This window comes from Nanorana parkeri, unplaced genomic scaffold (genome assembly GCF_000935625.1).
Source record: "Nanorana parkeri isolate BGI_ZX_2015 unplaced genomic scaffold, ASM93562v1 scaffold14, whole genome shotgun sequence".
In the NCBI taxonomy this organism is placed as follows: domain Eukaryota; kingdom Metazoa; phylum Chordata; class Amphibia; order Anura; family Dicroglossidae; genus Nanorana; species Nanorana parkeri.
The window spans coordinates 1,050,343-1,069,009 of NW_017306282.1; the positions used below are offsets into that span (position 1 = coordinate 1,050,343).

At 41.1% G+C, this 18,667-nt stretch overlaps 1 protein-coding gene across 1 annotated transcript in view; it reads left to right on the plus strand.

Annotated features, from left to right (window-relative positions):
• RFX4 (regulatory factor X4) overlaps positions 1 to 18,667 on the plus strand; it is an 86,011-nt gene that overhangs the window by 35,480 nt on the left and 31,864 nt on the right. The window contains exons 4-9 of the mRNA XM_018557933.1: positions 2,333 to 2,456; positions 8,992 to 9,053; positions 10,441 to 10,654; positions 13,444 to 13,521; positions 14,430 to 14,593; positions 15,323 to 15,423. Coding sequence (XP_018413435.1) covers positions 2,333 to 2,456; positions 8,992 to 9,053; positions 10,441 to 10,654; positions 13,444 to 13,521; positions 14,430 to 14,593; positions 15,323 to 15,423 — 743 coding nt within the window. The remainder of the gene's footprint in view (positions 1 to 2,332; positions 2,457 to 8,991; positions 9,054 to 10,440; positions 10,655 to 13,443; positions 13,522 to 14,429; positions 14,594 to 15,322; positions 15,424 to 18,667) is intronic.

The following is an 18,667-nucleotide window of genomic DNA, read 5'->3' on the forward strand; positions in this document are numbered from 1 at the left end:
TAACTTCTCCTGAATAACTTCAGTTTATGAGTCAGCTCTGCCTGAAATTTGCTAGCACGATGATGTACATCTCACCAAATACCAACAATTTATTATCTGCCGGGCTCCATCCCCGTGAACTGTGACATCACTTTCTCTTCACTAAATCAAATCTAATTACATGCACATTCCAATCACTCTCAGTTCTTTACTCTTAGCAACCGGCACATCAGTATATATAAAAAAAACTGTTAAACTTTAAGTCAATTAAAATTCCTCCCCTTCAAGAACAAATGAGGTTATTCCACAACACATCACGGGAATATATAAACACAACACATAGCTGGAGAGGCCGTACGGTCCCGGTGGGTTATATTTGGCTGTGGAATGGACAATGGAGAGAAAAGATTGTGTGTTAGGCCAGAGATCATTAAACATTGCAGGTATAAAAGCCTTTCCTACACTTCCAGACTAATGATGGCTCCGCTTTAAAGAGGAGAAAATGGCTAAGATTGTTAGCTGACACAAGGCGCAGTTAGCAGAGTATGTCTTACAAGTAGCACAGAGGCTTAGGGACTAATTGGAAGTTTCCTTATACTCTGCGGCGTGGATTTCAGACAGCCAGGTAATAAATAATAGGTAAAGAACAGGGCTGTTCTTTCCATGACTTGAGTCAAGAGCCTCTCTCTCCTTTTGGGTGGCCCCATTGATTAAAGTAATAACAACTGTTTGTGTTACTGCATAGCAACCAGTCAGAATCTTTAACATCCCCACTGCCATTTTCCAGGGAGGGTTTTAATCTCATGGCTGATATATGCGGCAACATAGTTCATAATGTGATAAATAACACCCAAGGCTATTATTCTATGTGTACTTGTAGATTAAAGGATTGGAGCCTTTATCATTAGAAGCGCTTACTGAACATGTTTCCCCTTTTTCCATTTTCTGTACTATATAAGACTCCATGCAAATCTTATAAACTTTTACATTTGAGCAAAGTCAGCCTTCAATTCCAGTTTCTTTTACTGCTGATGATGTGAACACCCAGATCCCTCCGACCCTAAGTTTCTGTCAGGGATCCTAATTATTGGCACATTCCTCTGCCCCCCAGGCTGGCGCAAAACAAAGGCAAGATGGTGGCCTCTATCTGTGTTAACTCTCTTTACACTGTCCTTGCTTCCTGTCAGAAAAGGAAGTGATGGGAAATCTCACCAATGGTATCAAGCACAAACAAAAACACATTTTTTAATAGTAGGGAAGGGAAGAGTTTCTGACAATCTTAAATGAATAAAAGGAAACAGAAACTTGAGTTCAACAATATGGGATCCCCTCCCTACAATTTTGGGCAGGTGCCATCACCTAATGCATTGCAGTATAGAAGAGAGAGGAAAATGTGACAAAGGCTCCATGAGGAGTACTCTCATAAAATATACTTTATTTATCACAAAAGAGTAAATACATAAACTCAGTTGTTGTATCATGTCTTTTTTCATTCCCAATTAAAACCAGGACAACGTTGTCCAAAATATATTAACAGGCACGCGTCACCTCTTGTATCCTAACCCCATTCCAGGGACAAATTGCTTATCAACAGTAGCTATACAATTGTGAAACTGGGCACAAAAAACACTGTAGGTGTATCATAAGGTAAGTATATAGGCATAAAGTAAAAACCTCTGTTAGCAGGCATACTCAGTTCCTCTTTGATTCAAACCAAATATCAAAGAAGCCCAAAGATATTGTAATTCTCATAAGCAAAATGTCATGGAATTCCAATGGAAGAGGAACTAAGAATGCATACCTGGTGTCTGTGTCTTCCTGTCTTGTGACAACTGTACCCTCCATTCCTTGTACTGGTGTGACAGGGACAGGAAGTGAGGAAAATCTCCCGACTGTGGGAGGGGGGGTCACAGACAGGCATATAAACCTTAAAGTAATTCTAACTCCTTCCCACTCTATTCACAAATTGTAATAAGCTTTAGTCCTGGTTCATGCATGATGCACTACGGCCCAATACATGATTTTTTGTTGGTGTTGAGACACCCAGTGTTTGGCAGCCCATTTTAAAAAACAAGGGCTGTCACACACCTCAGCGCACGTAAATTTAGTGCATAAATAATTTTTGTTGCAGAACAGCACAACATACATTTGTGCAATGTGTGTGCTTAAGGTGTATTCCTGCACAGGTGCATTTCTGCAGCGTGTGCATGCTGCGCTGGCACGTGTTGCAGTAACATGCGCGTATTATCTTGCTGTGGCGTGGACAAGACCATAGACTAAGACTACTTAGTCTTTAAATTGTAAACAGTTTGAAAATGTTGCTGATTGAAAACATTTCAACATTTTTTGAAAGGTTGGAAGAGAACTACGAGATTGCAGAGGGTGTTTGCATCCCCAGAAGCGCCCTTTATATGCACTACTTGGATTTCTGTGAGAAAAATGACACGCAGCCGGTAAATGCAGCAAGTTTTGGCAAGGTAAGCACGATATCTACCCAGACTAAGTTGATGTCTTTCCAGCGGGATAACTGAATTAAAAAAGGTATGCTGGAATCTTATTTTCAATGTAAACTTGCCCGTAGGCACTGGCAAAATGGCATATGGAGTTTCAGTGCCAGGAACTTCTGATAAATAAGATTTTGCCCTAATAATGTTTTCCATGTGTTATTTTGAAACACCTTATCACACTAAGTGATCACAACTGGAAAAAAAACATAAATTACATCTGAAAAAGGCCCAATGGATGTCCAGGGGGATCAACTACCATCTTAATGCACCTGCCGTCTCTTAACAAGGGAGGATGAACTTGTAGGCAATTGGTGTCTGATGGAAAGGGTCTAAGCCAGTACAGATAATGCAAATATGGCATTTTCCCAGTGGCCATTGCAGTCCTTACGAATGTCAACTGAAGGGATGGGGGACCAAAGGTGCTACTTAGGGGCTTAGGGCCTGGGGCTTACCCATAAATGAACCTAAAGCTGGCCATACAGTAGTAGATTTTCAAACAAACTTTCATACCAAAGATCTTTCTCTACCACCAGAAAATGCCATCAGGCACTTGACGAATGTCGATCAAAATTTTGTTTGATTTTAACATTCAATTTTGGAATTAATGAAGTTTCCTGAATGCAAACTACATTCACTGTTAGAATTTTGATCATTCCACAAAAAAGTTTTTTCATCACTACGGTCAAAATCGAAAGAATAGATAGAAAGAAGAATGAACGTTCTTTTGCATGAAAATCTAGGTAGTGTATGGCCAGCTTAACACTAGGCCTTAAAGAGACCCTGTCACCAGACCCAGCCATGTCAACTCACCCTAAAATCCAGGATGTCCCCCTGTTTTTTACCCCTTTCACCCGGCATGATGTACAAATCTCCCTTGATTTCTCTCCTTCTGACCGGACCTGGCGCTTTTTCCTGTATATTTACCAGGTGTCCTATATTTTACAGCACAACATTCACACCATGGCTGTTGGGCTACATTGCTCAATGCAGGCCCAACACAATGACAAGCTGCAATATATTGTTTCCAATAGGTCCAGTTCACATCAATGCATTGTACTGATCGGCACTATGTGAAAGTGGAATATGCCTCATTTCATCGTTTTTGCTTTGCTGTGGAAAAGAATGTACATCAATGCAATGTGTGAAAAAAAAGCATATCAACACACTTGGTGGGAATCCAGCATAATAGTTCATAATGCTGTTTTGGTTACGATTTCTAAAATGTTGATACCATTTATATATTGGCCATTGCATAGTACCACAGCTTTTGTATTATATATTAGATATAACAGAGATTTGTACATCCTACAGGGTGTGAGGGTAAAACAGGGTGACTCTCTGGATTTTAGATTGAGTTGACATGTCTCCACATGCTGCGGCTACCTGATCGCCCTGGTAAGCTTCTCTTTGGGTTAACATCTCTGCAGACCATGTATTTTCACAAAACTCTTCCCATAAAGTTATATATACATTTTACATATTTTAGGCAAGTTATTTACCTGTAACAGCCTTCCCTGTGTAGACATGAAGAAGCCCTAAAACAGCTGCTGGGGGCTGCCAACTTGGATGTGATGTGAGCAGCCAGAGCAGACTCGCTCAAGTGACACTCTAATCTACCAGCAGACTCAGAGCTGTCGTTCAAGTAACAAGTATCGTTTTTCCCTGTTTAACATCTTACTGATTATGTGAGTGACTTTACTTATTCAGAAACAACAAGTCGCTGCGCTTGGAGTAATTAGTGATTAGTGATGCTAGACCAGCCGCAACAATGTGAGGTAGTGAACCCGTGTATATTTAGTGATGCTATTTGTTGCACTAGGTCCTGTATACCAATCTCACAATAAAGGAGTTATAGATATCAGCATGTGTTCTACTCCGTGGATTTCAATTGATCAAGAGTTGAACTATTAGGTGAATGTGTGCAAATATATCAAAAATCCAAAATATCATCAGAGTTTACGCTGATCATTACTACTCACTGTGCAACATATTGTTTAAACATCTCCTTTAAGGCACCAGTGATCAAGCACCCAAACATCTAAATATATCTATAAATAAGTGAAAAATTATATACATATGAACTGTCTTAGTCTAAGATTCTGCTGGCAAATAATTATAATAAGGTGCAGTCCCTCCAATAGGCTGAAATGCCACTCTCAAGACGAACGTGAAATGAGTGACACTGGTGGCTATAATAAAGCAGTCCTATACCTCTATCCCGGCAATTGATGGCAAAACACGGGGGGCATGCTTACTTCCCTTGCTTCATGATCATCATAGAAGGGAAAAGTTCTGTTGCGTTATGAAAGTGACTTTACTTATTACTTATAATTAAAAAATACTGTTACTTTCCAGTATAATGGTATAGAGTTTAAAATAAAAGATATGGGCAAAACCTAGCCATTTTTGCACAATGCATTGGAGTCAATAGGGAAGGGGAAATTGTGTTGGGGGTTTTTTGGTGGTGTTGATAGGGTGCAGGGCTCTCAAAATGGCTTCTAGGGTATGGAAGCTACTTTTAACTACCCTAGACTTGCTGTTGTACTAAAAGGCAGCACCTCATCAGCCTCATTTTTTACAGGCACAAAAGAACACACAGCGAAAGAAAAAGTACAAAAGTCAAATAAAAATAATTAAAGCTTCCACCCACACTGGCCCTATAGTATGCATAACTGTGGTAGGGACATTAGACTCTAAGATCCTTCATGAGCACCAACTTATGTATCCTCTGAAAAGGACAATGAATAATGCTGGTACTACAAGTAAAATAAATTAATAAATAGCCGATGTTGGACAACAGAGGCCTCAAAACTTGATTCTGGATAAGCAGCCCCCTAAATAGGAAGCCGCATTGTATAACATTAGCGTTAAGATTCTTCACAGTGTAGTGCTTGACAAAAGGCTCAGCAAAAACTTTCACTTTCTTACAGAACCTTCCTTTGATTTTCTCTTCTGTGTTGGCCTATTGCAATTTAACTATTCTTCTCCAGGAGCCACCATCAACCCTCTTTGCTGTTCTCCAAGCCAATCAGCTGGAAGAGGTTAAAAGAATTTGGCTATTGAGTCAAGGAATGTTAGATCAGTAGCTGGAACAGCATGGGGTGTTCTTATGGCAAGCTTCATTGAGTCCATACAAAAAAAAAACGGGCAAGCTGTTTGTCCATTTATCAAACCGAGCAGCACTTCATCCTACAACTTGCCACAAACTATTATTTTTAAAGTGTTTTCTGCTCCAAAAAACAAATCTGGTACAACAGCAAGATGAGCGCAGAACCCAAAGCTTTGGGGTATATGTATAAATTAGATGGTGTTGAAAATAAATGGGTGATGCATTATCCTTCTGAATGGCTTTTTATAAAATAAGCCCTCCATTTACAATGGATGGCTATTCAACATCTTGGAAATTCATCATGACTTTGACTTTCTTCATATTTTGTTTTAAATTTGAGCAGCTGAATACATCCATCTGTTTATCAAATGTGCAAGCATTTTCAGAGTAACAAAAACAAAGTGTGAAAAAGTTCAAGTGTTAGATGTATGTATTCTTCCTAGGGTGATCTGAAATATTTTAAAGCTGGAAACATCTTGATATTCACGTCTGTTTTTTCTGACACAGAAAATCTTTTTTTCCATGAAAGATGTAAGGGCTTCTTAATTTTTTGAAAACTGCAAAACATACTTGAGGTTTTAATGTGGTTCTTAGGGGAGCAGGGATGAGTCAGCGGCGCGCTGATCAGGCGAGACAACCCCAGTCCCTGTGCCCCCTGACACACACATATATATGTATATATAAATAAGTGTGTGTGTGTGTGTGTAGGGGGTGTGTGTGTCTTGTTGCGTTGCAGGGAGGAGGCTGTGAGGCGGCTTGGCGGTCCCGGTTATCGGTGGTCGATTGGTAGGGTCTGCTGCCGACCTTCCCAATCAATCCTGCACAATCCTTTCGGCCAGCGTTCACTGAAAGAGCGCTGGCCGAGAGTATCCGAGTGCCGGTGCAGACTCAGCTACATGGTCTGCATGGTACAAAGTACCGGCTCGCGGGCCACGGGCCGGTACATCTGCCGCCCTGCCGGAATCTGCCGCTCGAGGCAAACGCCTTGTTTGCCTCGCGGCAGATACGCCCCTGGATCTACCCCGTTGCCTGATTGACAGCTGGCTTTGCCTCTCTAGAACCAGAGGAAGTTGTGCCCACCCCCTCCCCTGTATGTCCCTCCAATGAGCTCTGGAGGAACAGAGAGAGAGGAGGGGGAATCCTTGCGGGGAGTGGTGACTAACAGTCACAACTCTCTGCAGGGAGAAGACTGTGAGAATTTCGTGTTTGCTCAGCTCTCGATCTATAAAACCGGCATGTGACATCTGCAATGTCACACTAGCTCTAAGTAATTGGAAGAGTATATTTCACTTTCCCAATACTTCTCCTTTAAAGTCGAACTGTGGCCAGGGCATGGACCTTTAAATATTTACATTACATTCTTAGCAAACAGCTAGTAAGCTTTGAAACCCGCAAGGAGTGGTGATCATTTTGATAGTTTTTTAAAAACTAATAGCTAAACAAATCCAAAAATCTATCCAGCAGGCTTAAGTCTGGGCAGCTTTAAAGCTGCACCAGCAGGATTGTATTTAGATCTAGGACCTTCAGCAAATCCAATTTTTTTATATATACAAAAAAAAATTTCAGCAAGTATTAATCTGTGCAGCTATAAAGCTGCACAAACCTAAATATATCTGTGGAAAGAACATTCAGCAGTTGCTTGGTTTATTCAAAGTGTATCTACTTTGAATAATTTTTTAGTTTCCAGTAGTGTGTGGAAGGATTTTGATTTGCCCATATCATTTGGGGGGCAGTGAAAGCCACATAAAGAATAATGGCTTCCCCTGGGCATGTGCAGGAGGCTGAATGAAGATAGCCATTAGTCGAAGTAGTCGAGGCTTTAGGAGCCTAAAATGAAGACAGCCATTAGTCGAACTAATCGAAACTGGTGCACGTGCAATAAAATCAGCATTGCCGACACACCACAGTCTACATCAGCATTTTTCAACTTTTTTTTCAGTCATGGCATCAAATAATGCACAATCTCAAGGCACCCCAGTCTAAAATATAATGAATTTTAAGGGGGCATACCCACACAAAAACACAAAAAAGTAGGGGGCCCCTTAAATCAAGAACCCCCATTCAGAGTCCATTTTACATCAGAGTTCCCCCTTCAAATTAGAATCCTACCATCACATCAGGAGCTGCAGCTGCGGCAGCATGGTAGAGGGTGAGAGGCTTTGAGGTACCCCTGAGGAAGCCAGAAGACACCGCAGGGTGCCACGCCACCCTGGTTGAGAAAGGCTGGTCTAGATATCACTGGATATCACTGGTGTCCGTATCTGAGGTCTGTAGTACTATTGAGGAGACTGTGGAGGATAGACTATGTCTTTTTTTTTCAAAAGTATAATAAAAAGTGTAAAGAATTATGATCATTCAACAAATTTAAAGAATAAAAGTGATTTCTGTACAGTCTATCTTTGACACTTTGATCTTGATTCATTTACAATAGATTGTCCTTGAAAGACAGCGGGCAATTTTCCTTATTGAATTTTGTGTTGTGTGTTAGGAAATACAGTATCTTTACTTTTAACCATCTTCATTTTAAAGTATATCTAAAGTGTATCTAAAGCCAATACTTTTTTTTATTTTGGATAGAGTTATTTTTTCTTATTTCTTTATCTCTGAGTCTCATTCGAATGATCTCCAGTGTCTCGAGTGGAAGATTTCCCCTCTAACCCCTCTATTCTTATTCCAGTGATAACTCAGAATTTTGTATTTACTCTTTCTTTACAATGGTCACTAGGTCAAACAGTGAGGGTAAATCTCCCTAGATGGGGCCCAGACAGCAGATCTAACTCTTCCCTTCTCTATCCAAAACTTTTGTCTTTAGATACATTTTAAAAATATTCTTTTTCATAATCTTGTGAAATCCTCTCATCTGAAATTCCTTTATTTGGAATTTGAGCGAGTTGAGGGAGCTTAACAAGTGCCTCCGGAGCTGGTGTCAGATGGAAGGATTTGGTTTCCTGGAGAACTGGGCTGACTTTGCAGTCGGCTACCGGCTCTACAGCCGAGACGGGCTGCATCTTAATGGGAAATGTGCAGCATTCCTGGGGGGAAAAATGGTAGAAAGACTGGAGGAGCTTTTAAACTAGATAATGGGGGGGGAGGGCATAAAAATACTAAATTTAAGTTATAAAAACCCTACAATAAATTCAAATAATAAAGAGGAAAATATTAAAAGGTTAATTAGTGGGCTCACTCCAGTCATCAGTGCAAAAGCAGTGAATATAGTAAATCCGAGATTGCACTTTTTGTTTGAAGCTCATTTACATTTTTTCTTACCTTGGAGAGCTGTGCTAAAGTTTTCATTTTTTTAAAAATGTTTCACACTGAAGGAAGGTCATGGCCTTAAATGGGTGTTGCCCCCTCTAAGATAGCTGACCCTTGGTAATATATTTTTGTTGCTTGCAGATAATTAGACAGCAGTTTCCACAACTGACCACAAGGAGACTGGGGACCAGAGGACAATCAAAGTGAGTACAAAAGTTGAAAGGATCACAGATGTGGGTATGTCCCCATGTCAAAGATCACGCTACAGTTTTTTTATCACTTCATTTTCTGATTAATAGAGGTACTTGTCTATACAGGATGTATATATATAATTTTTTTAAATAAAGTAGGTATCTTAACATAATGTACAGTTCACAAAAACATTCAGAAAAGGTACCTTATAGGCAAAGATCAAGGGAATGTACACTGAATACAAAAATAATGCAGCAATTTGTCCCTTATACAGAGCACATATCAGTATGGTGGATATGTAAGGCAAGCAAACCAGACAGACAGCAAAAAAAGAGAGCCCTTACGTTTTGGGGTAAGTAATCTCAAGACTATACTTCAGAGGGGTTACATACCCCAAAATGATTTCTTGGCTTTCTCATCATCTGTGGTCTGTGTGGTCTGCTGTACTTTTGAACTATACTGGTAAGGGCCATGTATAAGAGAATGTATAAGGGTTCTGAGTAGGGAGGGGAGTTTTAGGAGGTGCATGCAGGGAAAAGTAGGTTGGGTATCTCAGGTCTGCCCTATGACATCACAGACTCCAACACCATATTTGGTATAACACTTTATATAGTGGTTGATGCAATTAATTGATGTCACGGGCAGGGCCCTGCTTACCATCTTGTCTTGAATTGTATTGTGATCACACGTAAACAGTGTGCAGCCTCCTCCCCTCCCCCCTGCTCTTACCTCTCTCCTCTGGTTCCGTCCTCCGCCGCCGAGTCTGTCTCCTCAGTCCTCACTGCAGTGAGCAGAGTGGCTCCGAGTGCTACTCCGTGTACACAGTGAGAGGGGAGAGCTGTGCTCTTCCTCTCTCACATGTCACAGGAGTTCCAGCACAGTGCTGTAACAACCGGATGGAGTTCGCATCGTGATGCGCAGGGTTTTTTTTCGCAACATTTTTCATCTCAGCATACTCAGCTGACATGCTGGGGAGAAAATTACATGACACACTGCACGCGAAATGTAAACTATATCTAAAGCCAATACTTTTTTTGGGGAAATGGTTTAAAACCACGTCACTGTTTTGCCTTTTAGTTCCTGTCCCATAGACACAACAGACATTGTGAGGAAATCTCTCCAAAATAAGGGAAATTCCTGTGTTAGAAAATTGTCCATGGAACAAGGGAAGAATTCTCTCTACTCTTGTTTTTCAACTCGTAATCTTGAATTTTCCCTCACTTTTTGTCATGATGAAACTGGTGACCAGCACTAATAGAGAGGGAAAACGCCACAGTGGTGGTTCAGATTGCAATAAAAGCTTGACAGGGGTTCTAATCTCTCACCACTCTTTTCAAAACTATAAATGCATTTTTGTTTTTTTGATAAACGTTAAGGGTTTTGTTTTTTTCCCACCAGGTATCATTATTATGGCATCGCCGTTAAGGAGACCTCTCAATATTATGACGTTATGTACTCTAAAAAAGGAGCTGCATGGGTCAACGAGACAGGAAAAAAAGAAGTCACAAAGCAGACAGTGGCGTATTCACCACGATCCAAGCTTGGTACATTATTGCCAGAGTTCCCAAATGTCAAAGATCTAAATCTGCCAGCCAACATCCCAGAAGAAAAGGTAGCTATAGAGCCAAATTTGTTCCCCCGGGTTCTATTCTCTGTTCTTTCAAAAGCCATGCTAGACAATGTCCAGGCATTAAATTTAAAACATGTACTTTATCTAAGACATTGTGGTTGAAAGGACCATAAACTTAATTTGGGGCCTGCTTACTAAAAGAAACAATGCTAGTAACATGTGATGACTGTTTAGAAGTTAGTTTACAATGACCAGGCACAATAAAGTACACGTATAGCTTCAGATTAAAGTTTTGTGTAGGGAACAAAGTCCCCTAATAGTAATAGTAGGATAACCTGTACTCTGAAAAGTCTTTGAAAAATGCGCAACGTAATGCAACGGATCCAGTGTATACTAGCCCCCTTCACACCCATTTATTTTTTGGGGCCCTTCCGTTAGCATCCATTAAAAAACGAATCTGAAGGAAATTTAAAGGCAAAAGTGCAAGTCAATGACCCCTCCATTGACTTGTGATTTCCTTCCGATTCTGGTGTGTACAGGCCCAAACATTTACAGGGTTATCCACAAAAGGGTGAAGAGTTTGGAGAAGGCAGGAGAAGTGAACAATCTAGGACAACATAGCTGAACTGGAAAGTGAGCTGAATTGGAGAATTTTTCCAAATCAGCTATGTTGTCCTAGATTGTTCTCTTCTCCTGCCTTCTCCAAACTCTTCACTCTTTTGTAAGGGGCCCTGTTAAAGTCCGTTCACACCAGCAAACTGCACTGAACCTGTGGCTGCTGGTGTGCAAGGACAGGTAGTGTGCTGATGTGCATCATAGTTTACTTTTTTTAAAAACATTTTTATTACTTTAGTGACATTTCAGGAAGTTCTATCAGCACAGCAAACTCTTCACCCTTTTGTGAATAACCCTGTTAATGTCCATATTTAAATTGGCCTAGAAGCTGCCTAAAGACATCAAAACACAGCCTGATGTTAATCCTCAAATGTGCTGGACCAATCACACTCCATTTTTCGACTTGGCTAATGTGGCCCCTGTGTAGTTATGGAGTCTTCATATTCCCATTCAGTAACATGGCAGAGAAGGTCAACTTTCAATAGTTAGATACATTTTTGTTGCTCCCTAGGGTAGCCTAATGCTCAGTTGTGGGCCCAGTGTCACATGACAAATTGGGTGTGGGATTGGCACATTTACAGCCAACCATAGGAGAAATCCAAACCACAAAATTATTCATGAAATTGCCTGGGGGAAGATTTTAAGGGAAGAGTTTAAAGTAGTTTCAGTGAATACATATTTTTAATAATTATTAAAGTAATTTCAATGCGACTTTCACATTTTTACATACTTGGCTTTTCAATTTTGTTATTATATTAAAGCTGAATTCTAGACAAACAGCAAAATACAGATCAAAAACATACTGTTTTATCTGCTAAAGGACTTCTATTAATAGTATTTCTATCTATCCAGTCCCGAGATTTACACAGCTCAGTATGGCAGGGGAGTTGACCTGATTTTTCTCTGCTGCAGTTAAGTAACACTTACGGGTTCCCACCCCAGCCCTGTGACTCGACACTAAAAAGAAAAGCAGCAGACTGATGAGCTCATCTCTCTGGAATGTATACATAAGAGTCGCTGAGATCTCCTAATATTAATGTCTAGTATTATGAATGATTGTCTCATTAATGACGTTGAGTGGCTTTGGTGAGGCTGCTCCCATGTAACAATGAAGCTCCAAGCAAAGGGGGAGTTCTTAAGAGAAATCCAGTAGATAGCAGTAAGGACACCACACAAATGGTGATAGTCCAGAATACAGTTTCATGCTGTTTTACCTGCTGGTGTAAACTTTTGATAGTATATCTAAAAATACTTTGAACCCTTTTGAGTCCAGGCTTTCTTAAAGTGACTTTACTTACAAGCCCCAATGAAGGAAAAGTGACTGAGCCCCCGAAATGCGCTGGTTTCCATAGCTTGTTGATTTTTCATAAATGAAGTATTCTGGACTTTTATCACCGTTGGCGTGGAGCCCTTACTGCTATCTACTGGAACTCATCTCTGCTATATCAAAAAGCATAACCATTTAAAGCAGCATGACACTACAAATGTATTAAGCAAATATGGCTGCTCCCCAATGCACATATATGATTACAAACTATACACAGAAACTAAGGCTGGGTTCACACCTGGGCGTTCCTGATAGGCGCGTTTTATGCGCGTTTTTAAGCACGTTTTTTGTCCAATGAAATGCGTGTTCGGCGCTCGTTTTTTAACCTCCCTGGCGATAGGATTTTGTAAACTTTTTTTTCTCTATCTGTTTCGTTAAAAACAACTTTTTTAAACTTCCCGCCGGTTCCGCCCCCCTGCGACGCGGACGCTCGCAAGGGACGGAACCCGGAAGACGGCAGCGGCCAGAGGACACAGCGGGGATCGCGGACAAGGTAAGACCTGTATGCTGTATTTCCGAGTGTGGCTCTGGGTTACCGCTTTGTTAACCCCGAGTCACACTCGGGAATACCAATGGATACGCGCTGAAATCCGCCCCAAAGAAGCTCCTGTACTATTTTGGGCATAGGGCGTTTTTCCACCCCGGTGGGAACCATGCCCATAGGAATTAATAGGATTTCACTGCTTGAGCGTTTTTCAGCGCTTCGATCAGCGATGAAAAACGCCCAGGTGTGAACCCAGCCAAAGGAAAAAAAGGCACACATTATATATATCAAATAAAAATATCACTGACACTGACCATACATTCCCTTGGGACAAGGGAAGACACCCCTACATAACCTCTTTAGTATAACTCCTTTATAATGAAAACATCATTTTTTATTCTGTAGATCTCAACATTTATAATGATGTATAGAACCCACTGCCAAAGGATTCTTGACACTGTGATACGAGCCAACTTTGACGAGGTATGTTCATGTATAATTTTTTTTCAATTACACGGAAAGTAAGCTATTATCTCGTTATTGTGCTTGGATAAGAGTTTATTGGATAGTTTAGATAGGTCCTAAGCAGGGGCGTAACTAGAAATCACAGGACCCCATAGCAACATTTTGTATGGGGCCCTGTGATTTCTAGTTACACCTACCTGATAACCCAAACAGCCCACCTGAGAGTGACCCTGCAGAGCCCACCATAGACTTTCTATGGTGGGCTCTGCAGGGTCTCAGGTGAGCTGGTCAAACCCTCTTACCTGTCAGCCCCGATCCACCGTCTGCCTCCAACTCCTCCACGGTCACTGGCGGGCCCCGCCTCCTCCATCACTTGGCCCCACCTCCTTCATTGCCGGGCCCTGCCTCAATGGATTTGGCGGAAGTTCCTGAAGGTGCTTCCCTTTCCAGCCACCTTCTCGGCTTCCAGGCCTCAGCATGGGTCCATTGTCACTATTACGGACTTAGTAGCAGGGATCAGTAAGTAAAGACCCATCTAGCAGCCTGTGAGACTAAGGGATCAGTTTAACACCACATCCTCTCCAGAACAAACCAAGGAGGCTAAGAACCCTTCTAGAAGAGTTTCACAAATATTTATCTCCTTCCCTATCCTACAGCAATGGCGGTGAACACGCTAGTGATTGGTCAGAGGGAAATAAGAATGTATAACTTTTACCATTGTTGCTCTACCTGCTGGAGAACACTCTCTATCAACCGGCAGAGACAAACAATATTCTGACTTTAGGGGAAACCCAACGAACACAGGAAATGTAAACAGATTAGTGCTAGTTCTGGCTACAGTCGAGCTGCGTCACTAAATCTACCTAGAGACACTTCTGGTTTGGCAGGGCCACTACACTTATAATTGTGATTTTTTTTTTTTTTAGGTTCAAAGTTTCCTTCTGCACTTTTGGCAAGGCATGCCCCCACACATGCTGCCAGTCCTGGGCTCGTCCACGGTGGTAAATATAGTGGGAGTATGTGATTCTATACTGTATAAAGCTATCTCCGGTGTTTTGATGCCAACCGTATTACAAGCATTGCCTGACAGGTTGGTGCACTCACACATTCTTCACCTTTTTGTTCCATTCTACGATGATGTACTTTAAAGCCCAATCAAACTGTTCATCATTCCAACTCTACAGCATTCCAAGTGCACCACAATAAAAGGTGGGCCCTGTTAGTATGTTTAAGAGAAGGACTCTTGCTCCCTACGCACCCTGCTGATTGGTGAGCTTTGGCTCTGACTCATGGGCGTGTTCAACGTATGCAGAGAGACCTCTGCTTTTACACAGAGAACAAGGGTCCTTCTCTGCAGAATTCTGATAGGGGACAGGCTTTCCTACTCAGGATGTGGCTGCTTTTTAAGCGAATTGTAAGACTTTGAACAACTTTTCTTTTCATAAACCTGGAATGTATTTCTCTGTGTCAAGTTGAAAGTTCAGTCGGGCTATAAAAACATACTGCCACATGCACAGGTCAGCAATTACATTTTGGCCATTGGGCAATCCATAAGTGCTATGAGTCATACTAGTCATAAAATGTTCAGTTCTTAGCACATGCATAGTTGTCTCACCAAACCAATTAGAAACTTGTCCTTTTATCTGGGTCTGTGGCCTGTGATTGCGTGCTCTGGTACTGTTAGCTTCACAGGGGTAGATCCAATGGTGCTTGTACTTTATGGAATGTTATACCATAAAGTATCATTACTGATAAAAAATTGTGTTCATATCATTATCATTACTGATAAATAATTGTGTTTATACTTTGCTCCTTTCAGTTTGACGCAAGTGATAAGGAAATTTGCGAAACAGCTGGACGAATGGTTGAAAGTAGCTTTGCACGACCTTCCAGAAAATCTACGAAATATCAAATTTGAGCGTAGGTATTGATTCAGTTTGTGATTTCTTGTTATGGGTGTGTAAAAATATATTTTAAGTGTCTGCAGAGGGATACTCATTTACCCCCCAAAAAAAGGAAAATCCTTTTCTTAAAGCCCAATTGAACTAAAATAACTCCGGGGCAAATGAAATCTTAACCCTTGCAGTGGGGCTACTCCTACACTGCAAAGATTAAGTGCTCATTTTTGTCTAGGGGTGGACAAACCTGGCAGGGGTGGACAAATCTGGCCCTCCAGCTGTGCTTTAAGTAAAAATCCCAACATGCCTCTGCTTCTTGTCCACTTGTTTTTTTTTTATTCATCACTGTTCTGTGCTTTAGTTTATATCTTGTTAAATATAATTTAAGGTGCATAAAACAAAAGTTGTGCAAAGGCTTACAGTTGGTTTTCTTTAAAAAGCAGCCACAGCCTGAGTAGAAAATACTGTCTCTGCTGTGTTGAAGCAGTGGTCCCTCTGCAGAGGCCCGGCAGACCCCCTGCTGAGTCAGAGTGAGAGCTCTTAAATAAGCAGGGAGTATGAGCTTTGCTAATTGCAGACATCCCAACTCTCCCGGACCCTGGGAGTCTCCCGCTATTAGATAGCGACTCCCGGGCCGCCCAGGAGAGAAACACTTTCTCCCGGAAAGTTTTACTCTGCTCGAACGAGCAGAGTAAACCTTTCCCTGCTCTGGTTTTTTTTTTCTGACATCAGAGCCACCGGCCGCTGTCAGTCAGAAAACCCCCCCAGTATAGCAGCATAGCTAGATTCCTATTGGCTATTTCCCTTTGCAATAGCCAATAGCAAACTAGCTATTGCACCCACCCGCTGCTGCTGTCAATCAGGGGGACCTGAAGTTCTCCATCAGGTCCTCTTCTAGTGATTGACAGCAGCAGAGGGCGGGTGCAATAGCCAGCTTGCTATTGGATATTGCAAATTGAAATAGCCAATTACAATCTAGCTATGCATTCCTATGCTGTTTTTTTTTTTTAAATTATTTTGATGGCAGCAGCTGTCAGAATACTAAAAAAACTGCAGATAGCAAAGAAGCTATGCAAACATATGCCTAACTGAGTCCTGTGAAGTGTACATTTTATTAAAGGTCCACTTAAAACCTAATCAGTTGACAAGAAAAGTTTATTGGCAGTAATGATAATGTTGTGATCAGTGATCCGTGCCCGTGAAACTGCAAGCCACGCATTCCCATAAGCACCCGTCTAGGCCTAGCGCCATGTGATAAGTGGCTGCATTCTCTCTTGAAGCACTGTGAAAAGCCTGTTGAATCTTGCTTTAAGTGATGATAATAAACTGAGATATAAGTACACCAAGTAGACTTTTAACTTTAGTGCAATTGTGACATTTCTGTGTCCTGCTGAAGCTGCTCTCTAATTAAACTATTTTTGAATAGCTTTTCTCTATGAAGAAAGGTGTAGTGTACTTAATTATGTCTTTTTTTCTAGCCTGCGATAATCCATGTTTTTCTATGCTAAAAAGGCTTTTATTTTATGCACAAGTACAAAAGCGGCAGATTATTATTAAAATGCAGCAAGGGACGTTATCAAATGACTCTGGCCCAGCAGGCTACCTACTCTCTATCGTACTCCAACCGCTAGCGCACCGCAGAGAACCAAGACCATCACCTGCAAACTAATCCTTTCTCATTTCAAAGCATTCATGCACTCTCCATTGAGAAAAGCTGTTCACTGTCATCCTGTAATTAAGAAAAAGGATTAGCCGGGGATCAAGAGCGTGAGCTTGGACGGTGTCACTTCTGGGTTAATGTGCATTATACATGTGTATTATTTAACATGATTTATGGTGCAGCATGTTAATGGCGAAAAGACAAAGGAGAAATAATTAAAGTCAATGAAAAATGATTTTCTTTGAGCATTGTAATAATTATCAAAAGCACTTGATATTAAAAATATAGGAAGTAGAAGAGGATCATATGGTTTTTAGATAAGCCGTTAACCATTTTTTATATAATTTGCTTGGATTGGGATAGAAGATGATTTCTGGTACAATGATAGACAACTGCTTGTATAACCACCCCTTCCACTCCATTATGCTGAAAGATGGCACAGATTGTATATCACAAAATGGATGTATCTTTTGCATCGTGATGATTTTGACCTACTCAGCTATATATATACCGGCATTCCCCGAGTTACATACATCCGACTTACATACGACTTCTACTTACAAACGGAGGCTATTACTGTACAGCAGGGGTAGTTGTAATGCTACCGCGCTCGTGCAGACGAGGAGTGCCCGCCTTTTTGGGTCTGGTTCGTAGTACTGTATGTACATTACAGGAAGTTGGCTCTTGTTAGACGTGCAGACGCGGGATGCCCACCTCTTCTTCTGGGTCACTGTGAAGTTTTTACTGCTGTCTGTATCCTCATTAGAAAGATTTAATCTCACTTCCTGTCCTTGAGACAACAGGAAGTGAGAGGAAATCTACCCCTAGGAAGGGAAATTCACTCCTGTAAGAATTATCATGGCAAAAAGGTGTCTCTACTGAAGCTTTATCACCAATCCTTGTTTCCACAACAACCCAAAATGTTCAAAATCCAATTGTCACAGGGACAGAAAGTGAGGTGAAATCTTCTGAACAGGGGCACACACAGCAAAACAAACTTTACAAGTGGTAAACCCTTTCCTATGCTATCCAAAACAAGAAAAAAAAATGTGGCTGGAGTTACACTTAAAAAATGTACCTGTTCCAACTTACATACAAATTCAACTTAAGAACAAACCTATAGAACCAATCTTGTTTGTAACCCGGGGACTGCCTGTAAATGTCTCTGGGAAAGTTTGGCTTTTGCACTGTGAGCATTTGTTTTGTTAGAATACAACCTTGCGGGTTTCTTTATATTATATTGTAAGGATTCATCGTTCTGTATGCATATTGCGATACCATTCTCAGCTTCACCCTGCACAGAGATTTCCCAGCTCACGGAACGACAATCTCAGGCCAGCAGACTGAGAGCGATCGTCACCAGGGTTGGTTAACTCCACAGTTAACCCTTTACACACCAAACGTTCGCTGCCGCCACGTGTTTTTTTTGTTATAGTTATATCATTATATATAATCATTGAATTTCGTTTCAAAGTTTTTATTACATTTTTACAGCATATAGGGTACAAGACACATTAATCAGTACTGAGATGCATATACAGCGGAGAAACATGGAGACGGTGGTTCTTGTCGTGTGGCGCAAACTTGTGGGCTTATGGTCACCAGG